This window comes from Nothoprocta perdicaria, unplaced genomic scaffold, assembly GCF_003342845.1.
Source record: "Nothoprocta perdicaria isolate Ctin4 unplaced genomic scaffold, notPer1 scaffold_21, whole genome shotgun sequence".
Lineage (NCBI taxonomy): Eukaryota > Metazoa > Chordata > Aves > Tinamiformes > Tinamidae > Nothoprocta > Nothoprocta perdicaria.
In genome coordinates this window covers 2,830,973-2,853,320 of record NW_020455316.1, presented here as the reverse complement: position 1 = coordinate 2,853,320, position 22,348 = coordinate 2,830,973, and the positions used below count along the sequence as shown (strand labels likewise).

General features: G+C 43.6%; 2 protein-coding genes across 3 annotated transcripts in view; one reads left to right on the top strand and one right to left on the bottom strand.

The window, feature by feature from the left end:
• Positions 1–1,738, top strand: part of ORC3 (origin recognition complex subunit 3) — a 30,511-nt gene extending 28,773 nt beyond the window's left edge. For both annotated transcript variants that reach the window (XM_026038459.1, XM_026038458.1), the window contains exons 19-20: positions 758–837; positions 1,436–1,738. In XM_026038459.1, coding sequence (XP_025894244.1) covers positions 758–837; positions 1,436–1,541 — 186 coding nt within the window. In that variant the 3' untranslated portion in view covers positions 1,542–1,738. The remainder of the gene's footprint in view (positions 1–757; positions 838–1,435) is intronic.
• A 5,014-nt stretch (positions 1,739–6,752) lies between these two features.
• AKIRIN2 (akirin 2) overlaps positions 6,753–22,348 on the bottom strand; it is a 16,320-nt gene continuing 724 nt past the window's right edge. Inside the window, exons 2-5 of the mRNA XM_026038416.1 lie at positions 11,685–11,828; positions 10,958–11,107; positions 7,591–7,662; positions 6,753–7,303 (exon numbers count right to left, since the gene is read on the bottom strand). Coding sequence (XP_025894201.1) covers positions 7,293–7,303; positions 7,591–7,662; positions 10,958–11,107; positions 11,685–11,828 — 377 coding nt within the window. The 3' untranslated portion in view covers positions 6,753–7,292. The remainder of the gene's footprint in view (positions 7,304–7,590; positions 7,663–10,957; positions 11,108–11,684; positions 11,829–22,348) is intronic.

Genomic DNA, 22,348 nt, shown 5'->3' with positions numbered 1-22,348 from the left:
GGGGCAGGAGGGCAGGGGCAGCAGGCGAGCGCCGTGGCCGCGTGCAGGAGCTCCTGGCTGGGGAGGCGCGAGGGCTCCAGGCCCCGCGTCCTGTCTGTCACTGCGACCAAAGGCAGGCTGTGCCAACAGGATGTGCGCGGCCGAGACACGCTCTGCAGCCGCCCGAGCGTCTGCGAGCTCCAAAAGGGACGGAACTGCRGTGGCCTCTGCACTTCTAGCCCGACTGCATTGCACGAGCAGTGTRACTTCTTGGCAACCCCAGCAGCCTGTGGGAAGGAATTCTGTAGCTTAACTACACGCGGAGCAGAGGACACTCTGCTTTTCCTAGTCCTAAACCTGCTTCGCTGCTGCTGCCTTTGTGTCTCCTATAAGAAAGCAGAGGATCCTGCTCCAGCCCCCTCACATCGTTTGCAATTTTACAGGCCTCTTCACAGACCACTCACCACGTGCATTTCCTAGACTAAACACTCGCATTTTGCAGACGTTTCTCAGCTCTTGTCTCCTGAGAAGAGCTCCGGGAACGGAGCAGACCCATAAAGCGCATCAGTCCGTGAGGCCTCCCTGCGCGGGCGCCTGCCCTGGCCGTACCCAGCCCRGCCTGCTCTTCAGCCCGCTCCTGAGCCGAGGTTCTCACGGCACAAGCGGCCTCCAAGCGGCTCCTTCTTCCCAAGGGATAAGGGGCAGCTCAGGGCTCAGCGCGTTGCCCACAGCTCTGTGCAGCAAACACATTAAACCTGGGCTGCTTTTCGCTCTGCAGGCCTTCGCAACGGTGGTGACGGCAGCTGAGGGGCCAAACGGAGACGCAGCTGTCTYGGACCAAGTGGATGATGTTATCCAGTATCCTTTCTTTTTTCCTCCCTTAAATGTATTTAGTTCATTTASTTGCTCTTAGGATTTGTGACCTGGGATTTTTAAAATGCTTCTTCCTGTGCACTGAGAAYTAACTGCGGCAATAATGGTGTTGCTGCCAGGACCTGAGTACTTGTAGCAAAGGAGGTTTAACTACAGCAAGAGTAGTTAGTATAGCATTTACATACTACACGGCTGAAGCTCTTTTTCCTTTGTAGAAGGCCTTTTTGCCCGTTCCACTGGTAGTTAACACAAAACTAAATTCCCTTTCACTGACCGATAGGCAGCAGTGAGAGAGGTCAGCAGTGAGGAAACAGAACGTGGCAGCGTCTGTGAAACCGCCAAAAAATCTGTGCAATTCTCTGCTTTTCGTGGCAAGGGCCGTGTGTTCAGGTAGCAGAAAAAAAGCAGATTAGCTTGAACACTCGTGTTCCTGTAGGCTGCAGGTCCCGCYCTGCCGTTGCTTCTAATGTCTAATGCGCAGCCAGCCCCTACTGTGATTTAAAACTCTTCCCTCCTCGAGAGCGTGGCGCTCCCCACTCCCGTGAGCCAATGCAGGTGCAGTTTCCTTTACGGGAGCGCCCAGGGCCCGTTTCATTCGAGCCGTTTCGGAGCTGGAGCTCCTGGGCTTCATCAAGGCCAGCAAACAGAAGACGGATCACGTGGCGCGGCTGACRTGGGGCGGCTGCTAGCTGCCCAGGCCCGGGAAGGAGCCCACGGAGACGGGACGTGTGCTGCACAAACGCAGCCAAGGGGTTATCCATCACGTGTGTGTTAACTCCGGCTAACTCTGATTTTGACTCGGTGTGCAAAGATGGCTCAGTGTTGTAAGACAAGATGAAAGATTGTGATTGCCCTGATGAACTATTAATAAAATGCCTTTTTTTTTTTTTTTTTTGATAAAACAGCCTTCATACATGATCTACTGCTCTTTTAATACCCAGGTTTCAAATACTGCTTGCTCTACCAGTTTTCATGTGCTTTGATGTGTGATAGCTAAGACTTTATCAATATCATTCAGGCTACCAAGCAAAATGAGAACACTGGGTATGCAAGATAGAGAAATGATGAAGTAACACTGTTAATTTGTGCATAATCTGATGGGATTCGAGTCATCATTACAAAACGCCTTCTAGGTCTTTGAATACTTAAAAATAAATCCCTGCCTGTGCTTAAAAAAGCCGGTAAGGGGCCATGCTCAGCAGCAAGAGCACATTCTTCCCCACAACTASTGTTCTGCACGCAGACCTCCAAACGGCTCCTCATAAGGAGGAAGGAACAACCCTTTGGAAGGGACAGACTCATGCCCTTTGCTTCTGCTCTTATCAAGGGGTTTAATCTGTTCCCTTCTGTTCCCGTTTTAGAGAGCGCGCGTTCGTACCAGCCAGACTTGCTGCCAGGGGAATTTATGGCAGCCCAGGCTAAATGAGAACATGGCACTCGAGCAGTGGACGGACGAAGGTAACAAACCTGCCCCGAGGGTTCAGCTGCTGCTCGTCTCCTCCAGGATGGCTGAAGGGAAACAGTTACGTGAGAACGGGGYAACTGGCGACTGGCAGTGTTAAAATGCTGCTTTTCTGACAGCTCTTACGTGGGAAAAAATGCTTTGCTGGACAGACCGCTAAGCCCGGGAGCTGCTGCTCCTTGTCTGCTCTYGGCCCAGCACAGCACTAGCCCCCCGTGTTTCAGAAGGAACCCCCCACCTGAGCCCAGGATGCAGGACAGGGCCCAACTGGAGCTTGTTTTTTAACCAGCCCTTTAAAAGCTGCCCTGCAGTATCCACACAGCAAACGTATTTATGTTGCTGGCCCAATGTGCCTGTTTCCCAAGCCTGGGAAAAGCTGCRTTCCCTCCCGAACCCAGGCTCCCCTGCCATACGTTGATAAACTGCCCTGAGGGCTGTGAGATGGGTTGCAGCTGTGCGGGCGGGTAGGCATTTAACTCACCTCAGCCTGAGGAAAACACAAATTCTGCATCTAAGCTTCTCCCTGCAGCCCTTTGCTGAGAGGGCTAAACTGCTCCCTCCAGAAGGCTGTTCAGCTGCCCCAGCCCATCTCCGCTGAGCAGAGCAGCGTGAGAGGGCAGCTGGTTTCAGTGGTTTCAGGAGGCGCTGGGCTGCAGCTGCTTCCTTGCACTGACACAGCTGTCCTCCTTGCCCCTCGTAAAGCAAGAAAAAGCACCACAGAAAACTGCAGCCCACCTCCAAAGGGTGAATCACTTTGCCAAAGCACATGGCTGTAACAGGACATGCCCAAGCCCCACTGCACCAAGCCTAGCGCAGAACCAACAGTTCTTKGAGGAACAGACACAGGCAAAGCGAGGGGTTTACAGAGGTACCACCAGGTAAGGTAACCTAAGGGCCTCAGTCACGTGTGGGGAGTGCCCCATAGCAGCAGAGGTACTGGATGGCAAASACACWTTAAGAGCTGCTGAGCTTAAGGAGGGACCCCGCTCCAAGTGCAGTGAGGCAAATGAAGCRTCGGAGGAAGACGAGAAGTTTATTGGACTGCTTTTGTGTTGAGTGCCTCAACCTAYTGCAAATAGTTATGACAGGAACTCACACAGGAGCAGAGCAACATTTTGGGGACCCCAGGGATGCACTTGCACAAAATCTCTGTAATTCTTCTCTTCTGGACACCAAGATGAGGGACAAAGTCTCCAGAGACCGAGGCAGAGCCATGTAACTAGGACAGCTCCCCATAGCTGTTCTTGGAACTCTGGCACTAAGTTATATAGAGGGGAAAAAGAAATTTCCGTATAGCTCCACAGCCTCCCTTTCCTGAACGTGGCCTATTTAGGGTGTAAACACAGCTGAGAAACGAGGGAAGGAGGAAACCCGCCCCTGCCTCGCTCTTTACCAAGGGCTCCGCACACCTCGGCCCTTCCTACACGCTGCCGAGGAAAGATGAGCTGSTTTCCCAACTCCGACTGTTAGACCTTTTATGGGTATAACATCTGGAAACATAAGGAACAAGCCTCAACAGCACATGGCTTTTAAGCTATTAAAATAGGCAGACAGCATTAAAAATGAGTAAAATAAACAGTTACTGGCTTCCTCCCCCCTACTTAACCAGCAACATGAACTTTGAAGCTTAGCATCACTTACACTTACTCTGTGATACATGGTTTCTTAGGATCAAACCCTTAGTTCTGAACTTGGCACCTCTTAAACTATACCATACAATAACAGCAACATACTAGTGTAAAATGTTAAGACGGTCACGTAATTTGTTTTTCCTCAGCAAGGTGGGTAGGAGGGTGGAACATGCAACAGAACTGCATATAAATGCAGATTTATATGCAACAGAACTGCATATAAATCTCCAATCTGATTTGCTTTCTGTTAAGACCCTGGAATGAGCTCAGTCCTAACTCCCCTGTCTCCAATGTTCCCAAGAAGTGAACATGACAAAAACCTCCCCCAAATGCCTGCGAGTGTGCAAAGCTTCACCTCTGCAGAGCTGGGCTTTGCAAGAGCTCCATATTCCAAGCAAAACTGCTGATAAAGATTGCATCTTAAAATAAGTTAGCTCTAAGTACACTGATTTGCTGTATCAGGGATATTTTGCTACTCTTCGACACCTCTCTACACTCCTGGTTTCAGGTACAAGATAAAMTATGAAAAAAACTGAGGGAACCTAGAGCAGCAGTGAAATCCAAGAACAAACCAGCTGCCTGTGCTGCAGCCAAGCATTCTTCCTCACGTTTTTCATCTCAGGATTTCTGAAGTGGTTAAAAAAAGAAAAAAAAAAAAAAAAAAGTTTAATTACTTCCAATCCAAAGGTGCTTGTGCCAAAAGCCCAAAGCCCGAGCGCGTTCCCGGCCAGGTTTTCCTTGCTCCCTGCCGTGCTCATGCAGCTCCTCASCCAGGTCTGCTGATGGGGCTGCTGCTTCTCCAGGCTGAGCTCAAACCCAGGGCACACGAGCGTGCCACACTTCACTCTGCAACCTGGACAAACGCTGAGAACTACAGCTACACCCTCGCAGAGCTACTCGGAAGGATCAACGTGCACCGAGCCTGTCGGCATGTACAYGCCAAGCTGCTTTTGAAGTTCAGTAATAGATCTGCTGGGAAAAAGAAATACGTATCGATGGCTTAAAACTGGGTTAACYGAGATTTTAACTGCCACTTAATGGAGCAAAATCAACTGTCCTTGACTCACTTTGCTTTTGGGCTAATTCCAGCTCCACATAAATGGAAACAATATTCTCAGTGTGGCCACCAAAAATGCAGTGCCAAAAAAGTTTTTTAGTGATTCTTATCCATTGCTACTCAACTCCCTCTGGAAAACCTTTGAAAATGCTCTCCAAAACATTTTCACCTCCAGCCTTCAAGGAATCCAAACTCCATACAGGACTTTTGAGCAATACCCTTGCAGCCAACATTCCCCGCCTTGAGGAACAAGTCAGCCATAGGAAGGAGCCCTTCACATTAAAGTCATCCCGTCAGAAATTCACTCCGAAGCGCTCCGATTAGGCAAAGACGCCACTCTGAAGCTGAAGACAGAACAAGCAGCAGATAAAAAAATCCCCTGATGATGAATGCAGCCTCATTTCTCTGCAGGCACCAATCACACATGCCATAGCTATGATACATAAGCACCCATGGGGGCATTATATTTAACCTGGCAGAAGACTCTTCATAAAGCATTAATTTGGAGCAGCACAGGAGTGACGGGGTGCTACCATGACATCACTCTTTATTTATAGCAGCTCTTAAGTGTCCCAAAGGGTAGGAGCGGCTAAGGTGCAGAGACAATCAGACTGGCCAGCATCTTCTACTCCACTCTGAGATTATCTGAGATTATGATTGAGAGACACGTTTTTATCAAGGAAGAACAACAATCTGGAAGCCACCACAGGAGATGCCATGAGGATGCTGGAATTTGAGTAGTGGTCACCTACATCAACCGTGTTTGACTTTCCTGTGCTGACAAATGGACAGGAACAAAGCTCTGGAGTGGGGTACGGCAGAAATGAAAGCTCCTGTTTGTCTTTATCTTCAGCACAAAGGACTTGCAGTGATGATCTAGTAGACATTTTCCATTTCTAAAATTCTGCAATACAGCAGAAATACTCCACTGTTGGGGGAAGGCAGGTTTGAGGGAAGCAGAGAGCCTACCTGGATACTGTGCCTGCATGCCCAGTTCTGAACCTGCATCTCGCTGCTCTGGAAGTATTGAAAGTTCACCGAGAGCTAAASACAGGGTTTCTCTGACACCACAGTCATCAATCACACTGCAGGCAGAACTTTTCTCCATGTAGCTGACCCGTACAGACCCGTATGATACAGGGCTTCGGCGTGACCAAGAACTGACAGCAAGTTAAATTAAGGAAGGAGCACCATTTAATCAAAAGATGGCTTTAAACTGCTCCAAGCCCCCAGATCAGATAATCCAAGTCATCTGAAAACCAGTAACTCCCTAGAGCGCAGGGCTCTGGAGCTGCCATGCACCAAGTTTTCAGTAACTCTCAGGTATTCAGAGCTACAGTCCTCGAGCCCTGCAATTTTACGAGTCATCTGTAATACGTTAAATCAGGAGTTTCTTACCCATTACATAACCAACATGCTTCCACAACAGGAATATATGCAAATCTCAAGGATTTCCCATCCTCTGTAGAATTAGACAAGACTTCCATCCACCTCCCTTTGTTGACCTACAACTCTGGCCCAGCCCACACTTGCTAGGAAATAAAGTTTTCATCTAAACACTTAGATTTAAGTTTATTCATACACAGCAAAGTTCCACCTGCATATTAAAAACAAACAGGTTAGAAGTAAATGTTTTATTCTTCCAACTAAATTCCAGTACTACAAGGGCAGTAAAACAATGATACACTGAAAAATTGCAGCAATAAACATTTGTTAAAGACTGAGAGAATAAATAAAAACTACAAAAATGAGAAATCATATAAACCCATTCTTAACCCCCAAAAAAGTCATGGAATACAGAAATGCCCTCCTTCACTATTTCACAGGCAGTACTGTGGGCTATTTGCTTAAAATTGTCCTGGGATTACATTCTAATTCAACTGTGATTACAGCCTTGTTGTAGTGCACAGTTATGAAAACCACACTAACTTCAGTCAGAAGTGTCATTCTACATTTTTATTTACACAACCAGTGAAGGGCAACTTCTAGAACACCAGCTTTAATCCTTTACTTTTTCAAACTTATTAACATAAGAAGCCAAATTGTAATGATACAGCAAATGAGGCCACTGGTATTATTACAGGTAGCAAAGGTCCACATCCAGGTGGTACTGACATCAGGGAGCACTCCAAAACCAGTTGCTGCATAAGAGTGGTTGCCACTGACAAAAGCTTGAAATAACCTGTGTTCACAGGGGGAGAAATATGGCATTGCTGCAAGTCTTTACTGGGACAGCTTGCAACAATCAGAGAGGGTGGATAGGGCAGCCCACATATGCAGAAAACGTGATTCATGAAACGTCTGAAAATAGAAGAAAAAACATGTTAGTGAGGAAATCAGTAAAAGGCACGTCTAAGCCAAATCTTCTAGGACAATGTTTAGAATTGCTTCAAAAGCAAAACCCATCATTTTACAGGCGAAGGGTCTGGAAACATTTAAACAGGGGCTGCATTTCAATCCAACACCACTGTCCTTTCAACCCAAGCTTTCCAAATTGTCAACTGAGGAGGCTTTTAGGGGCCCAGCTGCAGCTGAGCCGCAGAGGAGCCGTGTACCCGGGGCGGCCACAGGCGGCGGGCGCTACTCACAGCTGGCCGGCTGTTCTCCGTATCGTCGCATGATCTGGTCATGCGTGAACTTCACAAACGCGTCGTATTGCTCTGCAAGGAAGCAGCGGGACAGCCGTCAGGCTGGAGAACATTCACAGCTACCTTTTATACCCTATACAGCTCACCCGCTAAGCACACGCCCACTAATGGCATTTTAAGCAGACAGTTCAGCGCTGGCGTTTCTTTACGTGCACAAGAACACCGCAGCACATGTCCCCTTAATTAAAAGGTGTTCTCTTAGAAATGCCTGTAACAAAAGCCACCCTCAAAAGATAAAACGCTGCACGTGATGCAGAGCTCTCAACAYGCCTGGCATCTACTGAGCTTCAGACAGCGCGCTCTGAACCGATCACGGGCCCCCAACTTACAGGCRTGTAACAGGCGCAGGGCAGATAAGCAGGCGGGACCTTAAGGGCAGCGCTACTTGGCGTGGAAATAAAATTCTCCCTGCTCTAGTAGCTACAAAATGTARGAAATTTAATTAAGTGAAATGGCAACACAGAAATACTGGAGAGGGATTTGCCAGAGTGAAAGATTCTTTGGGTGACTGCCACATATGAAAGCAGAAGAACCCAAAAGGAAGAAAGGCTGCATCACTACTTGACTAATTTCAGTCACAAAAGTAGCCACAGTAGGAGGGACATAATTGACTCTGGACTTCATGAAAACAGCTGTCGTGTAGTCTGAAATGAAATTTAGACGTGAAAACTCTTCATCTGGCTTTGAATTAAAAGCTATTATTTCCCACAAGGATTGCTATTCCCATACAACACATACAAACAGAAGGAACATTCACAGTGCTTTACTTAGCTTTAATACTGYGCTCATCAGCAGGATATCACCTCTCAGAATTAGGAAAGCGAACAAGGAGAATAATATCCACCAGATGCCGTTCCCCTCCAATCCCAGCCTCCCGTGTGGGAAAACACCCGTGCAGCAAAGCGGGGTGTCCGGGACAAGGCCGTGAGGGCTGCAGTGCTCCCTAGGCCCGCGCACCTGCCCCGCCAAGYGCCCATCCTCCTGCAGGGACAGGGCACCAGCGCGACAGGAGCCCAGGCTGGGCCCCAACTCTGCGAGTGGGGCACGTCCCCAGGCCCGAGCAGCCCCTCTGCCCACGGGCACAACCTGCTCAGGGCAGCTGACCCCGAGGGCTCTCCCGCAGCCGTGGCGCTCSGAGCAGAACCACCACCAAGTAACAGGCTGGGGGACGGGGTGCCCTGAAGCCATTCCCAAGAATAACAGCAACTAAAGCTTCTCCTAAAAGCAGGGATGAAAGGCCGGAAACCAATCTGCAAGCTCTTCTTTCAAGGCGCAAGTGAAAACACACAGCTGCTTTGTAGGATCTTTGTTTAAAATTGGCTTTGAAAGTGAAAAAAAAATCCATTGTTGCTAAAAATCTATTTTTATGTGTTCAGTTTTGGAAAGTTAATCCAATCCTAAGAGAAAGCTACACGAACTGCTGCGAATATAAGTGAGCACTTGTAAAGCTACTTACACCGCTGGCATCCCATACTGTCCACATTCCAACGACCTCTAAACCAAAAGATGACTACCTACCACGTACACAAACATCATCACTGTGCCCTATGACTTGAACTCTACTACTGAAGSCCTTTATTGTTACAAGCAGATCCTAGAACAGCACGGGAGCTGAAGCTTCGCAGGGCCTCTCACCCTCCTCTGGTATTAAAACCTACAAGGGATTTTTCGCAACCAACTTAATGCTAACACAGTGGTTTCACACAGCACAGGCCTAAGGGGAAATAAGGGCACCACACTGACTGGTGTTTTCCGTTCAAACACTCACTCCATATACAAAGCAACTCTGCTAAAAAAGGACGGGGGGGAGGAGGGGAAAAAAAAAAAAAAAAAAAAAAAAAAAAGAGGTCTCTGGCAAGCTACAGGAAACTCCAACGTCAGCAAGGAATGGGCAGGACAGCAGAGACCCAAGCACAGAGCTACTTCTCTTGGAAGAAGCCATTCACTTCAATCTCATTGCAGAACTTGCAGTTATATTTCCAATGACTTCACTCTTCTGTAAGAACCAGTATCATCCTACTGTGCATAGTTCAGAAAAGAATATAACCATTCTGTCAGCAGAAAAACATAAGTGGCCTTCTATTTGAGGAATTATCCCAAATTCTTTTGGCAGTTTCTTTCTAACTTACCACACACTGCTGAAAACCTACTCTATGATGGATATATGGGATGTAATAACTATCTTTTTTAATAACTCTTTTTGGTGACCACTGCCCCCACAACCAGCAAATGCAGCCTTGTGCCACTGTAACAACAACAGGAAAAGAAAAACTCCTTTTCTTCTTCTTCCCCTCTCCCCCAGCAAAAAAAAAGCTCCCTTTGGCCTAAGAAGGAGCACACTAGGAACCTGCTGTTGTGAAGGGATTTGTACTTGGGAAGCATCTGGGACAAATTCATGAGCTAGGGGAGGATATTTCTGTGATCACCACTCCTGGAGAACGGAGCCCGGACGCTCCCGAGCACCCCCTGGCCGGACACAAGCCCTCTCCTTCCTGAAGGGGCTGGCAAGCTCTAATCTCATGTGGTTTGGGGTGGGAAGCAAAATGGCAGAGTRTATTCAAGAGTCTCTTTGCTGCCACGGAGTTCATTCGCTTTTCTTAGTCACATTAACTATTAAATTAAATGCTGAATTGTCCCACCTCTGCACGCACCAGATTGTAGGTGCTCGTATCTTAGAAAGATGCTTAGAAGCAAAAGCCATAAACACCTTTTCCTTTAACAATCAGGCCACACGTACACCACCAAATCTGCTGCAGGGTGAGTTGGCATCAAGCACAAAAATACCAGCTGAATTGCCTGAAATACAGTAATTTGAAATACAGCTAAGTCCTGGCACTGCAGCAGCCCCGTCACCACTGGCAGCAGTGCAATGCAAGCGCTGGGAAGAGAAAAGGAAATCTTAGGTACTGTCCTCATGCCAAATTCCAGAAAAAGGAAGTCAGTCCCCAAGCAGGGGGGAGAAAAAAAGTCCTTCACAAAGAGCTCTTAAGTCAGTAAAATAGAAAGTCTTTCTGACAAAAAAAAATGAGGAGGAAATGGTCAATTCAAACATGACAGCAAGAGAAAGTTCTATCTGAAATAAAACCTCTGTTTCCACTGATTAGTAATACTGAAGAGTCACAGTTTCTACCCAAGGCAGCACAGAAGAGAATACCCCATCAAAGAAACTACACACGGGTTTTCTGTCCCGTGTTCAATCTCATTTCTTAATCATATTAGGTCAGGAAAAAACAAACAAAAAACCCAAAGAATAACACTAGGATGAGAAAAAGATTTCTGCTTCCAAATTAATTGTAACAAGAAGTACCTGCAAGTTTTGTGGTCAAAATTTCTTCATACTCTTCACGGATTTTCTCTTCACGTTCTTTCAGCAAACGTTCACAGATCATTCCAACTTGTCTGAGAGTAAACAGAGGCTGTTCTTTTTTCAATGGTGATGATGCTGCAGATGAAGTACCTGAGATTAAGTAGTTAATTGTTATGCTTGACTATTCTGAAGTAGTTTAGGCATATTTTTTTTAAAGATCTACTTTCTTGACCTTTTCTATGAATGGAATTTCCCAAAACATTTGGGAAACAGTTTCTGCCACATGAACACTTAGTAAATATTGGACATTCAAAAGGAATGTAATGGATGATACGCCTGAGTGTTTATACCAAGCGTATTAAACATGATAATAAGAAAAAAATCCCACATACACACAGAAAAACAAACCCTGTACCCTACTTACAAATTCAGGCTTCTGTTTTTAGCAAAATCTGCTGTAAAATATTTTGCAAATATTACAGCTTGACAAAAGTCTCCTGTAAGATCTCTGGCAGAAATGGTTTCTTAGAAGTTATAAACTTTGTGCCCTGCTATTTCTCACAGTGAGAAGGTAGAATTTTGGGGATGGAAAAGCTGGTATTGCCAAAAATACAACACTGAGCAGGGAGAATACATGAAAATACAAGAAAGACCATATAAACTAGGGAAAATTATTTACTCAGAGTCCAAGAACACACACCAAAATTGCAAAGAATTTTTGAGGCACCTGGCAAAGCTGGTCCAGTGAGAAGAAATGCATGTGGCTGTGCATCAGTAGAACAACAAGGATCTGTCTGCTGAAAGCTATTTTCTAAGTGTCTCCTCTTCTGCATGCGTTTGTACTCCTGTTTTATGTTGTACAGAATTTGTTCTAAAATACAAACAACAAAAATTAAGCATGAGATCATTACACTTCAGCATCTCAGTGTAGTTTATTTCCTTTTAAAGCATGAAATATTGTTGATAATTAACAGATTGTAAGTCAGGCTGTTAAAATACAACCAGTAGAAACCACCAGTTTTATGCAAGACAAAGGCCAAATAACTGAACTGAACAAAACTCCCGTTTTTATCAAAACACCAAAAACCATTATGTTAAGGTCAAGTATCAATGTCAGAGTACAGATAACATAAAACAGTTAAGGTTAAAATCTAGGAACTACCAAGTATATACACGGATAAAAATAAAAGCCGTAGAACAGCTATTGGTATTCACCACCTTCCCTCATACATTTCAACTGCTACCTCCCTTTCTCCCCCACAAACCATGTTTATAAATCAGATTGCTAAAGGTGACAGAAGGCTCCAGAATAAAACACCTCAAAGAAGAAAAAAATCATGGCTGCTTGGTTACTGGGACATAGGCAGCAAAATGGTGCAGAGAGCAAAATATGGACAGAATGTTCTTAAAGCAAATACTGCTTCAAATCTTTACAAAACTGATAAGCAAAATACCAAGGTTTCTACAAAGAGCATTTTTTTGATAGTTCAGATCTAAGTGAACATACTGGTCAGATCAATATTCCCTTTCAAAGGAGTAATGCAACATGTATTTCAGCATGACTGTGCTAGGTAAAATACATTTCCTTCAAAGAAAAAAAAAGTATTTCTATTGTAGGAATAGAAGAAAAAAATACTGCAATAAAACTGCCAATCCTAAGTGTTTGCTCTCTGAAATTCTACACCACAAAAACTTCCCATGGACTTCAGCGCCAAAGTGGCTATCTTCTGGCTACAATAAACATTTCCAAAACCAAAAGAATTCTCTATGTTTCACAAGATGACTTCATAGAAAGAGACCACCAAAGACTTCCTCCTGACGGGCATTCTTACTTTCAAAGCTCAACTACGCCCAAACTGAGCCCAAGCTTCCAGTGCAAAGGCAGCTTCCCAGCAGCTCCTGAGCAGCTACTCACGTCCAAGYGGATCAACGCGATCACGTCAGAGTGTCAAAGGACTCTGCTCAACACCTTCCTCCCTCAGCATTTCTGAACCAAACATCAGTGTTTGCACACAGGATACTCTACACTAGGGCATTTTCTAACACGCAACCCTATGAAGCAATTCCAGCACTCTGCTCGCCCCGGCAGCAGCTGAAGCCTGTGGCAGAMCAAGCACATGCAAACATCTGCCAGCTCCTAGTCTAGGGTTTAACAACAGGAGGCAGCCTGGGGGCTCCTGATTTCTAAGACAGGAAACTGGCTCCAGCCAAGTCTGAAAGAAAACCATCAGCATCCTCGGCAAAGGAGCTTCTTGTTTGGATTGTGTCCTTTGATAAAAAGGCCCGCAATTTATAGTGTTCAGTCACATACTCATCATTGCTTGTACCATTTTCAAAGCCCTAAAAGGAGATCAGAACCGTTTCAAAGAGCAGTAACTGCAGAAGACAGAGAAGCACAGTGGGGAAATGTAAGCAAAGGACAAAAAAAAAAGTACTGAAGGGTGGCTGGAGAATTCGGACTTTTTGTAGGTCAGACACACATACCCACTTGTCCTACTTGCGTGACACATACCCACTGTACTCCACAGAAATGTTTAAATCAGGTTAAATCAAGGCACAATTAGGCTTCCAAAATTAACTAGAATCCTATGGAACACTTGCCATAGGGATACACTACCTCAGATATTCTGAGACTGGCCCTACAGCATCGCAGCGCTTTTCTGAACAGCATTATCATGCTACCACCAGACTTGTCCTCAGAACCAAGGGCCGGGCTAGTTARAGATACTGCACAACTGTCAAGGGAACCCATATGGCTCACAAGACATTATCTGTCTTTAGGGATGTTGACAGTATAGAAAACACAATTACAAAGGTTCAGACTATATTAACTGAGGACTGTAACACACCATAGGTACCTTTCACTACTACTTGACCTTGGACATACTTTTCAGGTTCCTAATAAACTGCAAAACATTTAACAAACCTTTGCTGCAATAGCTTTGATAAATAATAAATATTAACAACAATAAACCCTCTCTACAGTTCTGCTTAATATTAGCTTTATGCAAAAAAAATTTTCAAAACAAATTAATCTTCAAAAAAAAAAAAAAAAACACCTAAACAGATTCTGGTCAGTGGGCAAAGCCTTAAGAGTTAACACACACACCTCAAGCACACTGAGGGACAAAATAAAGGCAGCATTAAAGAAAAAATAACTATGATAGAAAATGAAGTTCCATGCACCAAGAATAGCCACTTTATTTAGAACTACATTGAGTTCTGAGCCTATAAATCTCAGATATTACCGCAATTCCATCTACTTCTAGTCTAGCATTATTTTGTAATTTGCCGTCTTCAAATTTTACTTGAAAATCAAAGAAGTCCCTGACCAAGACACTTAGGGCAGACTGCAAGTGGGGAGGGCGGGGGAAAAGGAGGGGGCGGGGGGAAACTGTGGTAGCCTGCACTTCTGTAACTGCATGAGAAAATCGGGGACTGCTCAAAAATGATACCGCAGCTACAACTGCAAAGAGCCACCAGGAAGTCTGCAACGTGCACTCGTGTCTGAGCACTTAAGCACGGAAAGCAGCCTGTTCTGGTAAAGAGCCTGCCTATGCTTAGTGCGAGTGGAGGGAGGTGGAGCAATACTGGCCAGGACGGATGGCAGCTGAAGATCAGAGCTCTCCTAAGCCGTGAGCACGCGAGATGACTGGGAGAATGACTCATCGTGCACTTCCTCACCTCCACCATTTGTGAGAGGCAGAGAGCAGCTGAAAAACACTAGCCTTGCTTAACATAAAACTGTTCATGGATTTCTTACATGAGCAGACCACTAATGCTTCAAATTAAGCAGGCATGCAGCATCAAAGGGGGGGTGTGTACACACACACACACACGTTTTACACATAATGGCATGACATAGACAGAACTACTTCATCAAGTGAGATACAAACTTTCATACATCCAGGACTGCTTTTAAATGAACAACTGAATGATAAATTGAAGTCACTGAGTAGAGAACGCCAAATTAACACTATTTTTTCACATGGATTTTTATTAAATTTGTTTTCAAAAACATCTTTGCTATTTTATTAGGGATGCTTTTTTTTCAGGCATGCATAATATAGGTACAGTATATCCAAATTTATRTAAGTAGTTCCTTTTCTTAATTTACATTTGTACCTAAAATAGTGAAGAGTATTCTCTATTTGTCATACTGCATCTGCACAAAAACTAGYTGAATTAAATGTAAAGTATTCTGGGATTTTGTTGTTGTTGAATCTGCCTTAAATATTCTGGGGGGGGGGCTAAAAAAAGAAAAAGATGTTTAAATGCACCAGGTTACTTCCTGTATTTACCATTCTGCCTAATAAATCACTATATATATATATATGCCTAGTGAACCAACAGACTCCGATCAGAACATCTTTTGAAGATTTGTGAGGATTCTAGAGTGTATGACTTTCCAAGAAGCCATGAACTCTTAAGTCAATGAGAACCAAACCATYTGTGAAGAACATCTATATGGTAAATATGTAGTTGTAAAGCCTCGTTAATCCTAGCTGAGTGAAACTTAGAGTTAGTGGGGCTCATTCACCACCATATTTGGAGTCATTCACCACCATATCTAGAATTGCACCAACTGCACTGGAGTTAAATAGAACAGAAGTATATGCAAGCATTTTTACACCTCCCCCCCCCAAAAGTCATCACCATCTACAGCACACTACAGGTGCCAAAGTTCAAATTGGCTACCGTACTTCAGGTAATAGTTCAGTGGGATGATGAAAGAAATTTCTATGATCAAACAGCACTGTGGTCCATCCTCAGCTTCATTTCCATTTTCACTTTACCCACTGTGTTCAGTGTTTCCTAGTGGCTGGAGGTCCCACTGAGGGCAACAGGAAACACCAGGCGAAGGGACTGAAGTGAAAATGAGGCCTGCAGGACCCAGGCCACTACCAAGAAAAATGCACACTGCTAAGACACAGAAATAATCTAGTATTTCATAAATGACATTTCAGAATCAAGGTGACTATGAAGCCAGGTCACAGTCAGACAGGAGTCTATGCCCCTTCTCTTCCTGCAGTGAGAAGGTCAAGTTCAAGACTAGGATAAAGAATGATACATGAAAGTGTCACTGTGACCATGACTGCTGAAGACACRGAGGATTAAATTAAATACTCACGAATACAAGAAAGTAGATACTCATTTCCATCTAGAGCTCTGTATATGAAGATGACACAGAAAATGTATTTGTTCATAAAATACTACATTAAAGACGAAGAATGGCATTCACACAAGAACTTAAGATATAATTTAGGAAACCCAAAATTACATGTTTCAGCTCCTTTCACTGCTAGTGAAAAGAGGATGAAACCTGAAGTGGGCAATTCAGAAATCTCAGCTTGACACCTGAAATATGATTTGTCACACTAATGGATTACACAAAACCAGATACTCATTTCCAAGAGGCGATGTCTAATTCTTACTTCCTTTAATTCATGAGGAAGAGACAAGAAGTTACTCTTTTTTAAGTTCTATCATCTAATTACTTCATCCTGCAATTATCTAGAAATTATGTACAACCGAAACAGCATTTCAATTTCAAAAGGTAACAAGGCAAACAATTATTTTCTCCATTTTAATAATTGCTTATCAGCTAGAAAGGTGTTGATTGTTTCCCCCGAAGGATTTTTTCCCTGGCTTGATTTTTAAGCTAGCAATCTCACATCCCAGTTCTTGGCTTCCCACATTTAGCTGAAGGAAACTCTGGCAACAAGCAGGATGGTGACTCAATAGGCTGAAATCAGAGGAGCAGTTTTCCTGGCCTGAAATGGAACCTAAAGCTCAGGTTTCAGTTTATGATGTCACCATTCAACATACACATTTATCCTAAGTAAATCAAGCAAGTGTTATTCTGATATCAGCAGATAAAGATGTACAGAAGGGATTTCAGCTCCTTTTGAAGTAAAACTGTTTCCACTGTGCTAGTTCAGTGGCAGACCATTTTTATTAGGCAGTCTCCCTTATTCAATATTTATTTGATGCTACCATCTTCCTAATTTTGTTTTCCCAACAAGATCACTGACAGTACCAATTTTTTGACACTAACTCCACCTAAGGAGAGCACTGGGACAGAGCAGCAGCTAACATTATTCTTCACTCACTGTAACTACTTAACCAGACAATCTACAGAAAGAAATTAAGGTGATTCAGACGTCCCTCTGTCTTGCTTTGCTCATGGATATTAGTCACTGTAATTTTCTTTCTTAATTAGACACAGTCTGTTAGAATTCTGTACTGAATTTTTGAAATTATGTTTGTCCCAGCAGAAGGGAAGCTGCTCTGCAGGGACTCAGGCACAGAACTGGCCATCTCTGGAGATCCAGTTACTCAACGCCTTGGACTCGTGAACGCCCTGGTTCTTCTGTAACAAGTCTGAAATTCACACATGCATTAACCTGTTTTGCTTTATTTCAGGAATTTCTAATTCTCCTGATCAAGGGATTGAGGAATGAAAAATAAATCAAGCAATACAAAATGTATTAGACATAGCAATTAGGTCTTTTTCTGCACACACAAAAATGTCACATTGCATTTATCAGGCCTGCGACTGAAACAAAGAACTGCTTCAACATTTTATGACATCCAAGACCAAGAGCATTCAACATTTATAGTCACCAATGGCACCTATATAGAAAATTTTCATATAGTTTAAATTAGCAAGGCCAGATGTGCTTTTTCTTTTTTGAAGGAGTGGGAATATTTTGCTTTTAAAGCCCTAACGACTACTGCAGTACTGGAGCATGAGAAACCTGGCATGTTGCCAAGGTAATTTAGCAACAGATATACATGCCAATAAATGTTAACAAAACAGAAATTAAGCAGAAAAAGATGTAGCATAACCAACACAGCACATTCCAAAGCCAGTAGGCTTGTTCATTTAGAAACCAAATCTGTCTCTGGCTACTGTACGACGGAAAATTTCAGGCAGAAATAGCCAACTTTCCTCAAGAGGGGAACTCTAAGGTCAAAGGAGGACAACCTAATAAGGGGCAGGCTATCAGTTCTTCCTATTGAAATAGATCCACATTATTTTCTTGCAGAATTAAAAAAGTATATATTATTAATTGGGTCCATTTTTTTCAGATTATTCTGTGACACAACAAATTGCACAATAAAAATTCAACAGCTTCTGYTTGTAAATATGGAATTTTTGCTTAAAAAGACCTTTCAAATCCACTGTCACCTTTAATTATAGATATATGCCTGCAAACTGAAATTGTTATTCCAGAATTCTTCATTTGTTAGTTCTTATCCTGAAAGCATTTTTTTTTTCAGAACTGGGATCAAGAGTGTTATAACCAATCATTCAGTGCTGAATTAACAAGCAGCAGTCCTGAAAGCTGCTGCCTTAGCCACAAAATGGACGCAGCAGCAGCAGCAGCACACTGTTCTGCCGACAGAAATCACCACGCCTCAATCAGAGCCAAGCTTGTACGGAAGAGGTAACTTTTCACACCTATCCAGTCAGCAGCCTCACTTGTTGAGATTGCCCTTGAAGGAGCAAATATACTACAAAATACTGCCAAACCACTGAAGTTTCCACATAACATCAAGTGTCTGACATTATCTCTGCTTGGATTTCAACCAGTGACCTGAGGTGAAGGACTGTTCTCAATAGCCCTTCCCACTGCAGCTCTGAGCTTGCAACATCAGTTAATCACTGGGGAAACACTGGGGCAGGTGACTGTTTCAGATGGAGAAAAAACTGCATAGTCAAATGCAAGAGTTTGCTTGAGGATTTTGAAGAGATTTCACCATCTTAAACACAATATTCTCATTGATTCTACAAAGAACTAGCTGCAAATTTGACTTTGAATCAGGAGTACAGAAGAAACCTAGTGATCTTAATTTGTCTTCTCAGCTACTATGCATGATGAATTAGGGGATTTAAATCCCTAAGGTCTATGTTACATTTTTTTCCCCTTTGCACAGTATTGCTGCAGTATTCCCCACTGCAGCCTCAGGACTAGAAATAGCCAGACAGTGGTCTTTCTCACACTGCCTACCTTTCAACATATATACAGCTTAATGCATTTTTTCTTCATTAATTTTTGATCAGAGTGTACTCTTCCAGAGTAAATCTGCAAATACCGTATTCTAAGACACCCAGTGGATGAGCGAAAGAATTACTCCGCTTCTCTCCTCTTTCGTTAGCTAAAATCTATTTATCAGCTTACAAATAAGACTGGATTCTCAGGACTGCTGAGGAACTAGTAAAGACCCAATGCATTATCCAGAGGCATGCTGAAGATCCAATGCACTATTCACAGGGATGCAGCTGCAAGTCCGACCCGCCTTGGGAGAGYCCACCCATTCGCCCCTGCTCATGGGACTCACTGACAATGCACACACAGACAATCTGMAGAATTGGAAAAGCTTCAACCTGGAAAACATTTGTAACTACCTTCCTGTTTCAACCCAGGCATTAAAAGCATCATTAGTTCCAGGCCATCTATCCAACAACAAGTTTGCTTTACAGCTAAAGCATTCATGAAAGTAAAACTCTTCTGTGATATTAACAAAGTAGGAACCTTCTTAAGACAGCTATTATTTTGGTATCAAAACCATCTTACATCAGGCAGCTTTGTTCTGTATTGCTCAGAGCACACACAGGTTTAAAAAGATAACCCTAGAGGCAAACAATGGCACCAAAAAATTACTGACTGTGCTCAGAAAAATTCAAGTACAAAGTCCACCAAAAGTACAGATGCTGAAGCCACAATTATAGTTTCACTGCCAAATTCATTGAGAAACTGGAAGTGACCTAACAGCTGTTCAAATAAGACCAAAATATTAAAACATTCTTGTGAAATATAAATTTCGTCTTGAATAAGCATTCTAACAGACATGCTGTTTATTTGTCTATGACCATTTTGTAAACACAACTGCTTTCTCATCCGACTACCACAACACTGTATCCTTAATTCTCACCCCTCCCCTTCAGTCAATGTGTATTCTGCTTCCAGATAACTCTCTCTGAAATGTTTAACCAGATGTTTAGATACTAACTTATCCTCTAGTGGTTGAAGTTAAACAGTACCAGGACACAAGAGTATTAGGCAGGAGGAAGCAAAAAAAAAAAAGGGGGGGGGGGGGAAGCTTAAAATAAAATATCAGCATCCAGCTTTATATCCAGAAAACTGGTTTCATGTGAATGCAAATGTTCATTAAATTAAGGCAGAAACTTTTTTCAAGATCTGGAAATCTATGTATTACAGTAATATACCAAGAAAACTGTAAGCACATTCAACTGAATTCTGGCTATTGTTGCTGAATTTCTCAATATGAGAGTCAAACAAGACAGTAACTCATCTGGGATCACTTTCAACATAAGATTAGAACTCTCTTCAGGCACAGAGCGAGTTTCATCAGACCCCAAAGGAGACATCTATGTAAAAACTGGCCATTTACATTTCTCCATCAGCCACATACTTCTAACGCACACTTTGTCTCATCCCAAGTCAAAGCCCTATGGCAAAACATTTATTTCTCCATACCAACTATCAAGAAAACAACTATTAGCTCAGGTGTATTAGCTGAGACTATTAGCTTAGACATACATTTACAATTATTAGATGRGATGAATTCCACGCAGTCTTTCAAGTGGCCTCTTCCAAATGACAGGCTCCCATTGCAACCATTAGTGAACAACATACACAATAAAATARTATCACTAGCTTGAAAAACTAAGCAAGCTTCTTACAGTCACATTTACACCACCACTGTTTTTTTCTTCTATATTAAATACCTGAATCTTTCATGCAAAAGCTGTGTAAATGTGCACAACCTGTACGTACAAAGTTCTTCTTGGGAGCACTGCAAGAAACATTTTGATTCACTATCCTTCACTTTTCATTATASTATATAATGGTTTATATAAAATATACCCTTGTCACTACATAACCACATTTCCAACCTGCACCTCTAATTCTCCCAAGATTGAGGCCTTTACCCGATGAACTTCACTAACATTTTCAGATTTTAAGGGCTTCACACTGATTAAAATGGAAATTTAGGTAATACCCACAGCAGCATTTGAAGGAATATCTCTGCTGAAAATCTTGTCTCCTTCCAGCATTATGTATTTACTGGCCAGAATTCATTTTTATTAGATATTCATAATGTAAGCCCTGTGATTCCCMATGAAACAATCCACAAGAAATTCTTGCAGTGCAGCAAATATTTCATCTCCTAAAAAGCATTCTGATTTCTGAAACACGCATCTCAAAGCACATATAATGCCTCACTGTATTAGGGAGTGCCGTCCCTCAGAAATCTCATCCCTGACCGCTGACTCATCCAACGTCTTTTCCCAGAGGTTTAAAAAAAAATATATCAAGGCACAAATGTCAAGGGCTAGAAAAGAGATTTTCCTATGTCCGCTGCATCTTTTCATGGTTCCCTACAGCAATTTTATTTCATTTTAAAAATGAAAAAAAAAAAAAAAACCCAAAGTGTGTGACCAAAAACTATTWGGAATAAAATACTTAAACGAGGAACTGCGCTACATGAACAAGGCAATTTAAAAAGCCCATTTGGACGTACTGTTTGGTAAATATTTGCAATTCCCCAGGGCCAACTTTTGTACGTTAAAAAAAAAAGGGAAAAAAATCCCCACCGAATGCAGCAGGAAGAGCAGCTCAGCTCTAACAATCACAGAGGGCTCTTTCCAGCACACAAAGGACACAGCTCCCCACCTCATCACGACAACGGTTCCTAACGTTGTATAAACGCTCCGAAGTGCTTTACTGGAAGCTACCCACGGCACTTCCCATAGAAAGGGCCGATCAATTTTGTGCACCCTGCCAAGATTCATTTTTTTTTCTCCTCATTTTTTTTGTCCTCTGTACTCACTGGTGAAGTAAATCTGGTTGATTTTTAATTGGCACAATTACACAAGCCCTGGTGGTTGCAGGGCCACCAGTTGAATCATGAACCAGAACAGAGGAAGGGAAAAAAAAAAAAAAAAAGAGGAAAAGGGGGAGGGAGAGATAAAAAAGGTTATTCCTCGCCCAATGTCTCCCACAGCAAGACACTGCCCGATTCCCATTTTATCTGCCCTAAAGGCACCTCTCGCACACACCCGCTTTCGTGGCTCGCGTTTTATGGGGAACTTTGGGAAGGCCGCAGGAAGGGGCCGGGGCGGGGGCGGGGGCTTATCCCTTTGTTTTATCCGCTGGCCCCCTCGTCTCGCGGGTGATGGATGCCGGGCCGCGGCCCTCCCTCCCTCCCTCCCTCCCGGCCGAGGCGCGGGGAGGAGGCGCCGCCGATCATGGCCGCGACGCAGCGACCGCGGCCCCGGGCGGGGGGGCGACACCCCCTCCCTCCCTCCCTCCCCAGCACCTCCGCAGCCTGACTCGCCCCTGCGGCACTGGGAGA